At 42.5% G+C, this 15,692-nt stretch overlaps 1 protein-coding gene across 12 annotated transcripts in view; it reads left to right on the forward strand.

Moving 5' to 3' along the window:
* The window catches only part of LOC138626408 (phosphatidylinositol-binding clathrin assembly protein), a 77,205-nt gene that overhangs the window by 30,190 nt on the left and 31,323 nt on the right, over window positions 1-15,692 (forward strand). For 7 of the 12 annotated variants that reach the window (XM_069708037.1, XM_069708048.1, XM_069708036.1 and 4 more), the window contains exons 3-9: window positions 6,545-6,620; window positions 6,842-6,944; window positions 8,429-8,522; window positions 9,241-9,352; window positions 10,502-10,608; window positions 12,972-13,013; window positions 15,363-15,383. In XM_069708037.1, the coding sequence (XP_069564138.1) occupies window positions 6,545-6,620; window positions 6,842-6,944; window positions 8,429-8,522; window positions 9,241-9,352; window positions 10,502-10,608; window positions 12,972-13,013; window positions 15,363-15,383 (555 nt within the window). The remainder of the gene's footprint in view (window positions 1-6,544; window positions 6,621-6,841; window positions 6,945-8,428; window positions 8,523-9,240; window positions 9,353-10,501; window positions 10,609-12,971; window positions 13,014-15,362; window positions 15,384-15,692) is intronic. The other 5 variants (XM_069708042.1, XM_069708044.1, XM_069708038.1 and 2 more) reach the window with 2 other exon arrangements.

Genomic DNA, 15,692 nt, shown 5'->3' on the forward strand with positions numbered 1-15,692 from the left:
CAACATGCGCTGCAGTAGTGTACAAAGATCGACTCCACCAGCTGTTCATCTCGATGCATTCTGACACTTATTATTCGATAAGGAAGCTGTATTCAACCGTTCTGGTTTTTATTGCAAAGTTTCTGGAATTTCAACATTTGGGCGGAAAGCGGGGTTTACCAATCCGCCAGCAGAAATGCACTTTTTTTTTTCTCCCCCTTTTTGTGTGGTCTGATGAACCGTCGTACTAACTGGAATGCAAATATGTATTTAATGCATTCTTAATTGACGTTTTGCTATGAGAGCGACGACCATCTAAAGCAATTAATCCAACTGGAAACTCTTTTGAGGGCTTCGAGACCGTTGGGCCTAAACCAAGAAAAGAAAAACAACTCCCGACCAACAGTACACGTCCACGTGTGTCTGCGATAGTTTGGGCATTGTGGTACGTTTGGACATTAATCTTCAGTCAAATAATGTACGCTCCCGATTTTTTATTTTTATTTTTTTTTTTTTAATACGCTGTCGAAATTCTGCAACAGCCCACGGAGCTCCAGCCTTGGCTTCTTTTGTACATAACCTGTCTACAAAATAAAAAACAAAACGAAACAACAACAACAAAGAAACAGCCTCCACTTCAGGTCAGCGCTGAGGCCGTGGTGTTTGGTTACTACGGAAACCACCAACTTGTGCACTTTTGAGCGCGAGGTGGAGAAAGCGAGGTTACAGAGGGAGAGGGAGGTAGAGGCTGGGTGAGAGCTGGATGCTGGTGGCTCTATTGTATAGCTATGTTGGGGTTGGGAGAGGCGGGGGGGGGGGGGGGGGGGGGGTAGCCGAGATCTGAAAGTATCAATAATACATGAGGTTGTTCTGCGATATGCTAACATGAATTATTTGACGAGCCGAGCCGCTTCACCACCACCTCCTCCTCCTCCTCCTCCTCCTCCTCCTCCTATACCACCCAATCTCTCTACATCTCCTCATTGTCTCGTCTTTTCACTCCCCTCTATTCTTAGTCCCCTTTTTCTCTAAAAATCTGAATCTCCGCTCAGAACTTCTTCTTGGCAGCGTCCTTGCTGAATAATCTGCGGCTCAGCGGGTTTCTCAGTCTCCCTCTCTGTCTCTTTTTTTTTTTTTTTTTTTTTTCTTCGCGCCAAGCGTTTCTGCCCCCTTTTATAGATTTTTCTCCTTTTTAACTATATCCATGCGTTTTGTGTCTCTCTCTCTCTCTCTCTCTCTCTCTCTCTCTCTCTCTCTCTCTTCCCCTGTGTGTGTGTGTGTGTGTGTGTGTGTGTGTGTGTGTGTGTGTGTGTGTGTGTGTGTGTGTGTGTGTGTGTGTGTGTGTGTGTGTGTGTGTGTGTGTGTGTGTGTGTGTGTGTGCGACACCGAGGGAGAAACGCTGGCTCTCGTCAAAATGGACTTTTGATGAGGAAGAAGAGCGGTCGGCGCCACAAGAAGAGGCCGAGGAAGAGAGCTTGTGAAGTTTAGGAGCTCTTTTTTTTATTTATTTTTGTTGTTGTTGCCGTCTCTCCTTTCGTTTTCCTCCGTTTACTTGCGACCGTCTTCTCCTCGCCTCTCTGCCGCTACACCTACGGTCACAACGATGAACCCACTCCACTGCAGTGTCTCGTCTTAGTCTGTCACATTGTGAAGACTTCGGTGGACGTTGTGCTGACTCCCGCTCCGTTGAAAAGACAAATCCGTTTGTTCGATTGCCAGAAAATAACAACAATTTGACAGCTTTTTAAAAACAATTTTTTTTTTTTTTTTAAAAGCAACAAGATTGAGTCTGCAGCCGTGCAAGAGGCTCTGCGAGGCTCTAATTCGGCACAGCGGCGCTTTGAGGTAAATGCTAACGTCTCCATGGCAACGTGCTCACAGCGACAATGCTAACACGGACTCATAGCAGGTACTGGGTTCACCACCGTTGCTTAGCATGCGACCATGCTAACATTTACTTGTTGCCTTTCAACACAACTGACAGCCGAGGCTGATGGGAAATAAAATGTCATCGGTTTTGCACGTTTTTAGTCATGAACCAAATAAAAAAAAAAAAAAAAATCCTGATCCGACGAAGGCGTGTATCAAATTTCACGACGGCACTTCCAGTAGTCATGAAGACAATTTCACCATGAGCCCAAACGTGTCGGCCATCGAAGCCATTACATAATCGCTGAGATATTATAGTGTTGTTGTTACATTGCCGCTGCTGGCAGAACTTAAAAAAAAAAAAAAAAAGTTTTTCTTCTTGCGAGGATTTTGCCGTTTTATATGAATGTCGATTGAATATTTTGTGTTTGAAGATATAGACTAAACAAAAAGACAAGACTTTGTGAGGAGTAAAAGAATAAATTCCCGATTTTCATCATGATCTAACTTGATGCTTCCTCACCTTCCCCCATGCCTACATCTCCTGTCCTTACCTCCGCCGCAACTTTGAATGCGACTCAAAACGGTCTCTCTAACATCGGCTGTGTTAACGCCAGAACGTTTTGGGGACTCATTTTCGGCCCACAGATGGAAGCTGAATCCCCACGTGTGCCGGCGCGAATACGAGTTTCGTCTCCACAATGTGCGCACGCGCTCACACACACACACACACACACACACACACACACACACACACACACACACACACACACACACACACACACACACACACACACACACACACACACACACACACACAGAGGAACAAGAACAAAATCACATTCTTTTTATGCCTTTTTAAACAGTCCCAGAGGCCTTGGAAATGTCAGTGCAGCTGAATCCAACACACATGCCCGCAAGCATATTTGTGCTCACACACACACACACACACACACACACACACACACACACACACACACACACACACACACACACACACACACACACACACACACACACACACACACACACACACACACACACATTCTTAGATGGTCCAACCAGCCTTTGAGGGCTGGTTCCCTGCCAGATCGGGAATTGGCAAACGGGCAAATCTCAGATCATTTTAAGTCAGTTGGACAGAGACGGCCTTAACGTTAAGATGCTTTTGGGAAGCCTGAGGCCCGAGTTCCCAGAACTATGGACGATAGCCAAGACTTATTCCACTGCACTCGCTTACTCAGCCGTGTGAGGAAGACGAGGTTGCAGAAACGTTCACAGGAGACAAAATGCAAGTTCACGTCTGGTTGTTCGGGACAAAGTCCCAGTTAAATCTCAAATATTTCCATTCCAAAGCTCAAGCAAAGTCTCTGGCCTGCCTGCTGGTTTGACTTCTTGGAGATTTTTACTGCAGTTAAGACTACAGTGGATTCAATATTTACTGAAAGTATATAGAAACTCCAGACATATTTACTTTAAACGACTGTCATTCTAAGAGACCTCAGCTTTAAAGCCGGACGTAACAGAAGCAGTAAATTCATTGTACCTGCAGATAATTATAGAAACCGTCAGGAGGATACTTTAATTGTAAAAGTTCATGACCGACTGCAGACAAGGAGGCCAAAGATATTAACAGGGGTGTGTGTGTGTGGAGGTAATGAGTAGCAGCTGGAGAATTGAACATTATTCTCTACTTTAAGGTTTAAGCTCGGTCATATTAAACAATAACACAATCGTATTTACTACTCATAGGAACTATGTGGTGAAACAAACAACTGCAATTTAGTAAATAAAGTAGAGAAAGTTAATAACGGCATACTGTTGGATCTTATGACTAATATTTACAACCATCCCTCAGAAGACACACCTTTAAAATACTTGAATGATAGGTCCAAACTGACTTGATTTTGGGGGTCAAAGGTCGCTGTGATCTGACAAACCAGGTTTGTGGCCATAACTCAAGAATTCATGCGCTAATCCGGACAAAACCCTCACTTCATCGGATAAAATAGCAAAGTGGTGACATTTTTATATCCAAAATACTAAAGGTCAACATTCGCTCTGACTTGTTCTGGCCATTACTCAACACCATAACTCAGGAACATTTGGTTATGAAAACATGTGCTGATTTCATACGTCTTCTCATAGCTGTGTGCGAAGCATCCACGTTTGAGAAGTTGGAGCTTCTTTGCCGAAAGATCAATATTGGAAGCGTCGTCTACTGTCAAATCAGCTTTTACTCCCTGCAAACGCTCATAAGGACACCTTCAAAACCGTTCAGTTTTGAAGTGGATTCTGCTCGAGGTTGAGTTCGCACCGTCTGACACCAGTGTGTGTTTGTGTTCCATGTTGTCAGGATCTTTTCCACATTCTGTCCAAAATACCACTCGGCCCACTGTTTTTTTATTTTTTTTATTTTTTAAGTACTTTATGTTTTAACATCGCACCTTGTTTTTGCGCTTGCGTACCTTTGGGTAGACGCACCTCAGTTGGATTGCACCTCACTGACCTCGCCATGTTAGTTGCTGACTCGGATGTGCGTGCTCGTCTCCGCTGGACCGAACTATGGATGAGTTACCGGCACCTGCTCGGAGTCTCCGGTCCTCCCGAAGGTCCGAACAATTCTTGAGCTCGAGAACGTGAATAAGTAAAGCTCTCCGCATCATTAATATCTGAACACCGAGGTCCTCTCAAACGAGGTAAAAAAAAAAGAATAAAAAAAAAAACCTCTCCCGAACAAGCAGGAAAAAGAAACAACTTTATGCTGACCAGCGTCCGACAGTAAAAGACAGGTTGTGCTCGGTGTGAGAGCACAGCGAGGACGTGTTAAAGCTAGAAAAAGAGCAGACGTGCTGAGCAAAACCTCTCCGGGAAAATGGGAAGTGAAACGCTTCCAACACCTGCTCGGTGGCATCAGATCTGTCAAAACGAACAAGCGACTAGTGTTTTGGAGCCGGCGGGGAGCGAACGGAGGGATCGGGTTCCCGTTGTGTTACGCGGCAGCGGAAAAAAGTGTTCAAATACAAACACGGGATGTCGAAAAGTCTCGAAATGATCGCGCCGACATTTATCACTCTCTGGACCGCAGTTTTAGCTCGAGATTTGATCTCATTAACATTTGCAGGCGGATATTACGTAATAATGTATTATATTGTGCTGCCAATCTTCTCCCACTTCCCAAAGGTTAATTAATTTTTTTTTTTTTTCTTTCTCGACTGCTTCCCTCTTGCCGTTTGTCCTCCCTCGCCGGTTCTGTGCGAGCTACTCGTAACGAGTCTTCACAAATGACGAGGGAGAAGAACAAAAAAAAAAAAAAAAAAGAGGAGAAAGAGTTCATTTTTAAACACAGACCGCACAGCCGGAGGTAACGCGAGCAGCTGAGTTTAAACCATCCAAAGTAGCGGGCGTCGCACCGGAGAGACAAGGGGTTAAAACCTCCTCCCTGCTGAGTGCCTCAGGATAACAAACCCGTTCCCCACCGGCTCCCGAGGTTCCTGACCTCCGGCCTCTGACAGGACACGATGGGATTTTTTTTAAATTTTTTTTTTTTTGGAACATAACATTGTTAATTCGTCATCACGGTTCGGTGGGAACGTCTTGAGAGACCAAATGTTTTGAGTTATTGCAGAGATCGCTGTGTGCTGCATTTTTAATGGAGAGACTTCATGTCGCTGATGAATCACGTCGCTCTTCTCTGTTAGCTGTTGACTCATTAGCACAAACAAGTTACCAGCTGTGAACTGTGAGCATGTGTGTGTGTTTGAGCTTATGCTTTTAGTTAATGAAGTAATGTTTAACATAAGATCATCCGTGCTTTACAGCATGACTCTAAACATGGCACCTGCGCACCATTTATATCTACACTGAAATATCTCAATGACTGTTCACCAGATTTCCATGAAATATGGGACAGACGTTCGTGTTCCCTGATGATGTCTTTAGAGATCTTTTGCCTCTTCACGTTGCCTCCACCAAGAAATTTCACTCAACCTGTCTGCTTTGATAGATGAGCTCAATGGTTTGTTTTCGACATTTATGATATTCAGAGGATGAATACTTGAAATGTTGGTAACTCATCACGGATTTAGCGTCATCAGCGGGTCAAAATTTGAACTTGAAACTTGTTTAAAGGCCAAATACATCCTGACGCATCCGTTGGCCTCGAGCTCTGCTTGTGTGGGAACACATTTTAGCATGCTGACCCGCAAAAATATTTTCTCCAAAGTCTGTTTTAAACAGAGATCCTGGAATATCGCAGAAAAGTAGACCCTCGTTAAACTGGTGTTGTTGTTTTTTTTTACAATAAACTACGATTTTTTTTTTTTAACCCCCTGCTGGCAGGTCACACACATTTCATGTGTGCTGGCAGGTCACACACACTTCATCAAAACATCCCAGTCCATGCCAGCGGTCCCTTTACACAGACTTCCATCCAGCACTGTGACCGACCTCGCTGCTGTCTTAATGGTGGAACAACAATGTCGTATTCCCTTTAATTACCTATTATCGACAATGACAAGTGGAGTTACGGCCTAAAAGAGACTTGAACTAGTTCCCGTATTTTAAAAAAATCGGATCCCAGAATACAACAGTTGAAAACTGGAACAAGAAAATGCATCTTTCAAAGTTATAAATGCCACTAACGTTTTGTATACGTGCAGGTGTTTATATTTCACTTTTGTCTCCTTCATCTCAGCGTTTCATCCAGTACCTGGCCTCCAGAAACACTCTGTTTAACCTGAACAACTTCCTGGATAAGGGAGCTCTGCAAGGTAAATACAACTCGCTCGTTCACACCGCAGTCTCCGAAAGCCCTGTCGTGATAAGTCACTCTGTCATGGCTTCACCTCGAAGGAAATGACACGGAAAAACCAAAATGTTTTTAGAAAAGTATTTAAATCGGTACTAAAAATGCGATAGATCATTTGTAGCCTTCTCGTACATCACGCTCCATCTGTTTCCTTCCTCCTGACTCTATTCTTCTCCCTCCCAGGTTACGACATGTCGACCTTCATCAGACGGTACAGCCGCTACCTGAATGAAAAGGCCATGTCCTACAGACTGGTGGCTGTGGATTTCACCAAGATGAAGAGGGGGTAAGGGTTGACACGCACACACACACACACACACACACACACACACACACACACACACACACACACACACACACACACACACACACACACACGCCCAAAATGTCAAGTTCACTCATCATTTCATACTCATCCCGTCGCACCAAAAGGAGAGACGGTGTTACACTACAGTCAGAGCGCAAGACAGCCTGTTGTTCTCTCCACAAACTCTCTGATTCGTTCGGTGTGCACGTCTCTTACAGTCGAGCACCGGGGGTTAAAACCTTCCCAAAAACACAGAAAATAGTTTGCTTCATGTAGAAGTTGTTTGCGTAGTTGGACGGCGGCTCCGAACGTGTGAAATATCGCCGGAAAAAGCAAAGCGACAACGCCGTAGTCAGCCGGGTTAAACACAGAAACGCGACGTCCCGCTGAGAAAATATATATAACAGGGGTTCGACTCTCAGGATAACACTTTTTTTTGTTTTGTTTTTGTCTCACAGCACGTTCGCCAAATGAACAGACGAAATCTACTTTGAATGCTGACTAATATAGAAATTGATTCAATAGAAGCCTTGTTTACCAATGTTTTGTTGTCATTAATTTTTGTGGCACACTGTGAGTCTTTTAAAAACAAATATTGTAATGATAATGGGCCAAAATTATGTCAAAATGTACAGTTTTTAACTAGCGTCTCCTAAGCTCCCAGAAAACTCAGGAAAACACTGTGTAAACAAAGGGCTATAACTAGCTTCTGGTTAGCTTAGCATAAATCCGGAGGGCAAGTCTTCATCATGGTGTTGGCAGGCAGCTGCTGATATTGCTAACAATTTTTTGTTGGATTAAACAAACAACGCAATATGTGAATTAATAAGCTTTAGAGGTGCTGATAGATTTTTTTTTTTGACCAATAGACAGCCAAGCTGGCTGCTTTCCTCCTTTTTCCCAGTCTTTATGCTAAGCTAAGCTAACAGGCAGCTAAGCTGTACTTTCATATTTACCATACAGACATGCCAGTGGTATTGATATTCTGATCTAACTCTCAGCAATAGTATGGTTAAGCATATTTCTCAAACTATAAAACAATTCCTTTAATGGCAGTGTATGAAAATTCTATGTGATATTTTAATGCATCAGCTGATGATGATGGAGCCTCGCGGAGGTTGTGTTCGTAAGCTCATTTCAATTTCAGAAAGTCCACCCACTTAATCTGACACTGAATCTGTGTTGTTCTTGTCCTGATGAGACGAGTCTCATTTATTTGGAGCATTGTGTTTTGCTTTTCACCTCAACAATCTGCAACGACTTCCTGAGGAAGCTTTAGGATGCAAAACACCGCTCTACTTTGTCCTAGTTCGCATCGTCTCTTCATTACGTTTTTGTGTGACTCTTCCTAACTTGCATGAAAATTTGCATACGAATTTTCCTCAGCATGGTGCACATTATAACTGTGTGTGTGTGTGTGTGTGTGTGTGTGTGTGTGTATGCGTGTGTGTGCGTGTTGTCAGGATTGATGGCGTGATGCGTACCATGAACACAGAGAAGCTGATCAAGACGCTGCCCATTATCCAGAACCAGCTGGACGCTCTGCTGGATTTCCAGGTACTCAGTGTGTGTGCGCGCGTTTGTGTGTGTGTCATGTGTGTGTGTGTGTCAGTCATTGTGCACACTTGTCCAGAGTTGTGATGGAGTCGCTTTCCAATCAAAATGTAAATTGAAACAACAGTTTGCAAAGTTTAAAGTGTAAGAAGGACATTATGGTGACAGATTCTACATTTGTGTGTGTGTGTGTGTGTGTGTGTGTGTGTGTGTGTGTGTGTGTGTGTGTGTGTGTGTGTGTGTGTGTGTGTGTGTGTGTGTGTGAGAGTGAGAGACTGTGTGTGTGTGGAGGGGAGAAGTGAGGGTGTGGGGGGTTGCTGAAATTGGTGGGTGCATTGTGGTTTGTGCCAGCAAGCTTCAAAGAGTGATAAAAATGGATGGTGATGGAAGTTTCTCATTGGTGTGTGTGTGTGTGTGTGTGTGTGTGTGTGTGTGTGTGTGTGTGTGTGTGTGTGTGTGTGTGTGTGTGTGTGTGTGTGTGTGTGTGTGTGTGTGTGTGTGTGTGTGTGTGTGTGTCGGCTGCGACTCCGTCTGTCTGCCTGTGTTATTTGGATGTGATGTTTTTTCCCACCTAAAACTAAAGAGACATTCGCTCGCCGTGTGGTGATGCGTTCGCTGCCGGTATTTAGAAAAAAAAAAAAAGAAGATGTTTGCAGATATTTGAAAAGAGATGTTTGATTTTGCAGATGTGTCCTTTACCTTCTCGCTCTCCCGTCTACAGGCCAACCCGAACGAGCTGACCAACGGAGTGATCAACTCAGCCTTCATGCTGCTCTTTAAAGACTCCATCAGGCTGTTTGCTGCTTACAACGAAGGGGTCATCAACCTACTGGGTAACACACACACACACACACACACACACACACACACACACACAAACACACACACACACACACACACACACACACACACACACACACACACACACACACACACACACACACACACACACACACACACACACACACACACACACACACACACACACACACACACTGTTACGTAACACAATCGATGCACTCACCCCGAGACGTGTCAGAAATGATGAGGTGGAAGTACAGCTTCAGTTTGTGCAACGTCTGGCAGATAAATAAACACAACTCGCAGCACACACACACACACACACATATGTGCGCACAGTGTGGTTGTCACGGCAGCAGAGTGGGTTTTGACAGGCTGTCATGTAGCTGCCGAGTGCTGCTGTTTGTCTCCGCACGATCATGTTCTAATTGTTCCTGCCTCTTTTTCCCTTCATTTAACCGCCACCTCTAGGATGTCGTAGAGTTTTTTGGTGATTGTTGCGATCAAAAATGTTGAATTTTTTTTTTTGTGGCGACTCTTTTTCAAAAATTGCGATGAATATTGCAGAAATTGTTGCGGAAATAATATATATATATTATTTTTTTTTTTTAAATTTTAAGAACTAACAGATAAAGTAATAAATATGTAATCACTTCCTTTAATAATATTCATGCTGCACATCACAGAAGTATTTTAGTTTTAATTATTTATTGAACTTGGGGTTAGGGTTAGCAATGGGGCTAAAAGTAAAAAATTTTTTTAAAAATTTAAAAAAATCATAAAGTGACGCAGCTTTACAGAACAGATAGTCTATGAATACAACGACTGCACCAGCTGTCAAAATACCAGCTTTACATGTTTAATTCATGTTAATTTGTTGCAATCGCTTCCTTTGATGTCAAGCATTTCATTTTATTGTGAAGACCACATTTCCCACAAACTCACTTCCTTCCAGTTTCTCAGCTCGTTGCGGTTTCCTCCGCTGCACACAGTTTGTTGTGGTGATGAAAACATGAGCGACTTCTTTCGGATTTAAAACATTTTTTGCTAGAATTTGCGTTAATTATTGCCATCGCGATTTCCTGGAGGGACTGTTTAACCCTTCTTTCCTCTCCTTCATTTAAATCTTTGTTGTTGTGTTGTTTTTCCTGTCCTCCGAAACTCTCCTCTCTCTCCTGTAGAGAAATACTTTGACATGAAGAAGAACCAGTGTAAAGATGCGCTGGACATCTACAAGAAATTTCTTTACAGGATGACGAAGCTGTCGGAGTTCCTCAAAGTGGCCGAGGTACGCACACACACCTACATATTTGCATAAATACACACACGTCAGGAATATACTTTTTATTTTTTTTATTTAGGGTATTTTTTTGGGGGTCAAATTTAACCCCCTAGAATTTCTTTTGGAAGAGCAACTCCTGTTGAAATTTCCCCCTTAACTTCAGAATTTCTTCTCTCTTTCTGGAGCCGATCACATCTCTTCAACACGTACACACAATATTTATGCATAAATAATACATGTTAATAAGTGACTGCCGTAGGTTTGCACATTGTACTACATTTAAACACCTGACTTACACTCACTGCCCCACATATGCTGCACAGACACCCATACACAGACATACACATGTGTGTGTATATATATATATGTATATATATACATATATATATATACAGACCCAAAATAACCTTAAGATGGAGGATGTGGTTAGGCGCTCCGTTAGCTCGCTCTCCCTCTGCTCCCCACACTCCTCCATCTAATCCTTTCTTCTCCCTTGCTCGTCCCTCTGCGCGGTGACAAAGACGGATACTCGTGGGGCTCCCCTTCGCCCGGCGCCCGCACATCATCCCTCTTTTCTCCCTCTCCTCCCGTTTCCTCCTCGCTCCTTCCCCTCCGTTGTTTCAGCAGACTTGAAACAGGGATGCTCGGCTCACGTTACTTCACGTTCTCCGCATTTAATGTACATAAAACAATGGTCACGATCAAATTCCTCGGTCTTATCTCATTAGGCTTTCAGGAGCTCCCTGGACGTGGTGGAAGCGTTTCTCTCTGTTTAATAGATAGGATAAAAAAAGAAACTCGCAGCATGTGCTGTTGGTACACACACACAGTATAATGAGACATATAGCAAACAATATATCCATAAATTATACCGGTTTCTCAGTAGATTTTTGCTTCATCTTGAACAGTGGTGCTCAGGGTCTGCTACTCGTGGCCTCTTAAGTTTAATTTATCATGCGCATTAATGTAAGTTTTGATTAACCAGCCTTCTCTGTTAAAATAATCAAAGTATAATTCAAGAAGACATTATGGGACCTTGAAAATATCACATCCATACTTCCTTTTCCGCCCACAATGCCATTTCTATATTGATAAAAAAAAGAAAAAAAAGACTTAAATCAAAAAGAATAGATGATGTGACCTGTGCATATATCACATTGTTTCAATAGATGAAGAAATAGCAACAGATTGTAAACAAATTGTAATATTAGCCTCAAAAGGCACCAGAAATATGACTATAAATACACCTTAGCTCCATGAAAAGCAGCCGATATAATGAAAACAAACCCTCATTGAGGAGTTATTTTGGAGCAGATATTGGTGATACAAGTTTGTATGACAGGGTGGCTCTATATTGGAGCACCAGGACTTTTCCACAGCAAACATTTTGACTCGTAGTCGAAAAAACACTGGAGTTACGACTGTAACTCCATTCAAGTGTCCCAGTGAACCATAAAATTGAGGAAACACGTTAACAGTTAAATAAACTGTCAGTTAGTGTTGTTTTATTGTGACGTGTCAAAATGTTTGTCGCGAAAAAGAGCCTGTTGTTGCTATTTCAATCACTTTCGTTCAGTGTCTGAAGTTTAATCACTGAAATCCGTTGAACTGGATTCACCTGGTCTGTCCAAAGAAAAAAAATAGTGTCCCTGATATTTTGTTTGGTAATTATCTGATTTATAACAGCTCAAAGAATATTCAGACAACCACAAACAACAACAAAAAAAAAACACAGCAGAGTCGAGAGAAGCATCTCCACAGGAGAAGCAGCTCACTTTTATCAACCTCCTATTTTCTGATAAAATTCTGATGATAAAGAAGTTTATGACAACTGTTTACGAGAGAACACGCTTATGTCGCCGATAATGAAAATAGTTTAGGCTCTAATGTTGTTTATCTGTGTCCTGAGAAGTCAACGTGTCCCCACAGATGTTCTCTGTCCGAGTCGTTAGTCTTTTGGAGATGTTTTTTGTTTTTCTTTTGGTGACGAGTAAACCGTCCTTTTATCAATGTGTTCAGCGTCATCACGCCCATCCCTTCACGCCTTCTCTCCCTCATTGGTCCGACACATTTATCACTGTGCAGTCATCATCGTCACTCACTGTGGGGATTGGTCGGTCCGCCCGACCAATCCCATATGTCGAAAAACTTTTTCCTGTTTATTTCTGTTGTCGTTTATGTTGACGCTGCCGCTGCATGAAGTAATGACTCCCGTTTTATTTTTTGTTCTTTTCTCATCTTTTTTTATTTTTCCTGCTCTTCTATTTTTTTTTTCCTCCATTTTATCCCACCTATCTTTCTCCCCCTCCCTCCCCCCTCTTTAAATTTTTTATTTTTTATTTTGTTGATTTGTTTGTTTTTGACGACAGCAAGTTGGAATAGATCAGGGTGACATCCCAGATCTCTCACAGGTCAGTGTACATCTCACCTTCCACCTCTTTCTCTACTGATCTTATCCTTCTTTCAGGCCTTTTCCTTCAGGAGTACAAGTGCTTTCATTGCTCCGTCTACGCCCTCATCCGTCAACTCACACCTTAACCCCCCCCCCCCCCCCTGCGTATACCTGTGCTCCCCCCCCCCCCCTTACCAAAACCGTCCACTCATTCTTTCCCGTTCACTCGTTCTTCTTTCCTAAAACCATCTCGTCTAACCTGGTCTTTGAATCTAGGCAACTCTCCTCTGGTTTGATTGATTTTTTCTTTTCTTTTTTCTTTCCTGCTTTCACTTTCACAAAACGCTCATTGTAGATTCAACAACAGGTGCGTGAAGTTGCCGGGCTTTTAAACGCTGCGCCATCAGCAGGCCCGATGCGGGTTCCATCATGTTGTTCTTCTGAAAACCCCCAGCAAAGGCGAACAATAAACTTTAGACCTTGAGTCGACGAAAATAAGGATAATTGCAACAACAAAGGGCTTGAAAAACACTGCAAGGGGATAGACTTCATGATTTCTCTTTTTAATTGTTAAGGAGAACGTTTCCTTTTAATCTAATTTTGAATTCAGTGAAATTGCTTGAAGCCTGTTTTTCTTTTTTTATCCTCCTCATGGTTTATGGGTGGACCTCAAAGATGTTGTAGATTTTCTATGTTGGGCAGGTTCACAGTTTCGCACTGGGGGAAAAATAAATCTTAAGATAAACAGACATTTCAATTTTCAGTTTAATTCTGTTATTTGTGAATTTGTTTGTTTCTAAATGAAAAATAGAAGCCGTGTCTTTGGGTTCAGTGGACCGAAACGAATCAGCAACAGGGCAGCGACTAACGATTGTTCATTATCAATTTGTCTGTTGGGTGTCTTAATTAATTGATGTGCAATACTGCCGTTGGTGTTGTCTTTACATGTTTTGTTTTGTTGGACCAACAGTTCAAATCTCAAAGATATAAAGTTTCCACTGATATAAAACAGGAAAAAAAGCCCCAAAAAATCCTCACAATTCAAATTTTTTTATTGAATGATAGCGCAAACCTTTATTTGGTTATCTATAAATAGTCCCATTCATTATTTTGTGACACAAACAATTGATTGATCAGCAAATGTTTTTTGCTCGTTAAAATTATTTTTTTACAGCAGAAATGCAAATGTTTGCTGGTTCCAGCTTCTAAAAAGTGACGATACAATGCTCAACTTCAATTCATATCACTGTAAGCTAAAATTCAGTTGTTGTTGGACAAGTGATTGTTTAAAACAGGCCGTTTAACGACACCACCTTAAGGTCTAGGAAATTTTGATTTTAAGCGAAGCTAGTAGCATGGATCTTGTCTTTCAGGTCTGTTCGTCTCAGCAATTATCGGTTGGATTGGAATGAAATTTGGTGGAAACATTCATGATCCCTCCAGGATTGAATTGTAATCAACGCGATATCTTAACTTGCGTAGCCCCATCGTGGGGTCAAAATTTTCGTAAATCCAATATACAGGTTATGAAACGTGTACAACATATCCAATAACTGTACTTTGTGTTCATTGCTAATTATCTAATAGGATTAAGATGATTAACAATATACCAAAACCTTAGCATGTTAGCATGCCAACGGCACTTCTGTGCTGCACAAATCGGCGAGCATGGTTTTTGACTTTTAGTCTTTTTTTAAAGTTTTTTTTTTTTTTTTGGAGGGGGGTATTTCATAGAATAACTGATCAAAGTAATAAGTCTGTTTTCAGAGTGCCGCAGTACTTACTTATTACATTACACGTCTCATTATGTGATTGATCCGAATGTAATCTAGTTTCTTGGTCGGTGTCGTTGTCCCCGCTACGCAGCCACAGTCGGCAGCCAAATTTATTTACTGCCAAAGAGAGTTGAAATATCAGGACTATGACTCTTAGTATGAACTCAGTGTTTATTCATTCAGGTATTGGAATCAGGAGGGAGGAACGTTTTTCGATTGCCCCCTCCCTTACTGACAGATTTATCTATAATAAAATAATCCTTCGCTGCGGCCCTAATGAGGCTCGCGGTTTGTGAAACTACAGTTACTTTGTCACATAGTTGACAACTTTTGGATGCTTTTCTGCCTGAAGAAAGATAAAAAAAAAAAAAAAAAAGTCCCCCCCACGCTCAGACGCACAATGGGAACATTTTACGGCCTCGGTGGAACGTGACCTTGGTCATGCATTACTGAAAAATCGTTAGTGTAAAGCTGCAAGCTAACAGCATGTGGATCGACTGTGTGGGTGTTGAACTCACGGTGAAGCCACACAGTTAACTGTGGTCGTTAAATAGACCTTTATTTTTTTTTTCTTCTCCCTTCCTCTGTCGCAGAAAACAAAAGGATCATACATTGTAGGTGGTGGGTTGCATACTGTACTGCTTACCCCCCTCCAACCTGCTTAACCCCCCGCCCGCCCCCCTTTTGCATGAGCATCATACCTGCTCCCAGTATGTGCTTGTGTGTGTGCGTGTGCGTGTGTGTGTGTGTGCGTGCGCAAACGGACACACGCCGAGCACCCGAAGGCATGTTCTTCCTTTCTTCTTTCCACCGCTGTCGACTCGGTACAGTGTGTGTGTGTGCCGGCCTCAGGTGGCTCGCTTGTAGCTTTCACGCACGCACACACACACACACGCACACACACACACACACACACACACACA

This window comes from Brachyistius frenatus, unplaced genomic scaffold (assembly GCF_029030835.1).
Source record: "Brachyistius frenatus isolate BFR_SWC_R1_liver_20210118 unplaced genomic scaffold, ASM2903083v1 Contig_73, whole genome shotgun sequence".
Taxonomy (NCBI): domain Eukaryota; kingdom Metazoa; phylum Chordata; class Actinopteri; family Embiotocidae; genus Brachyistius; species Brachyistius frenatus.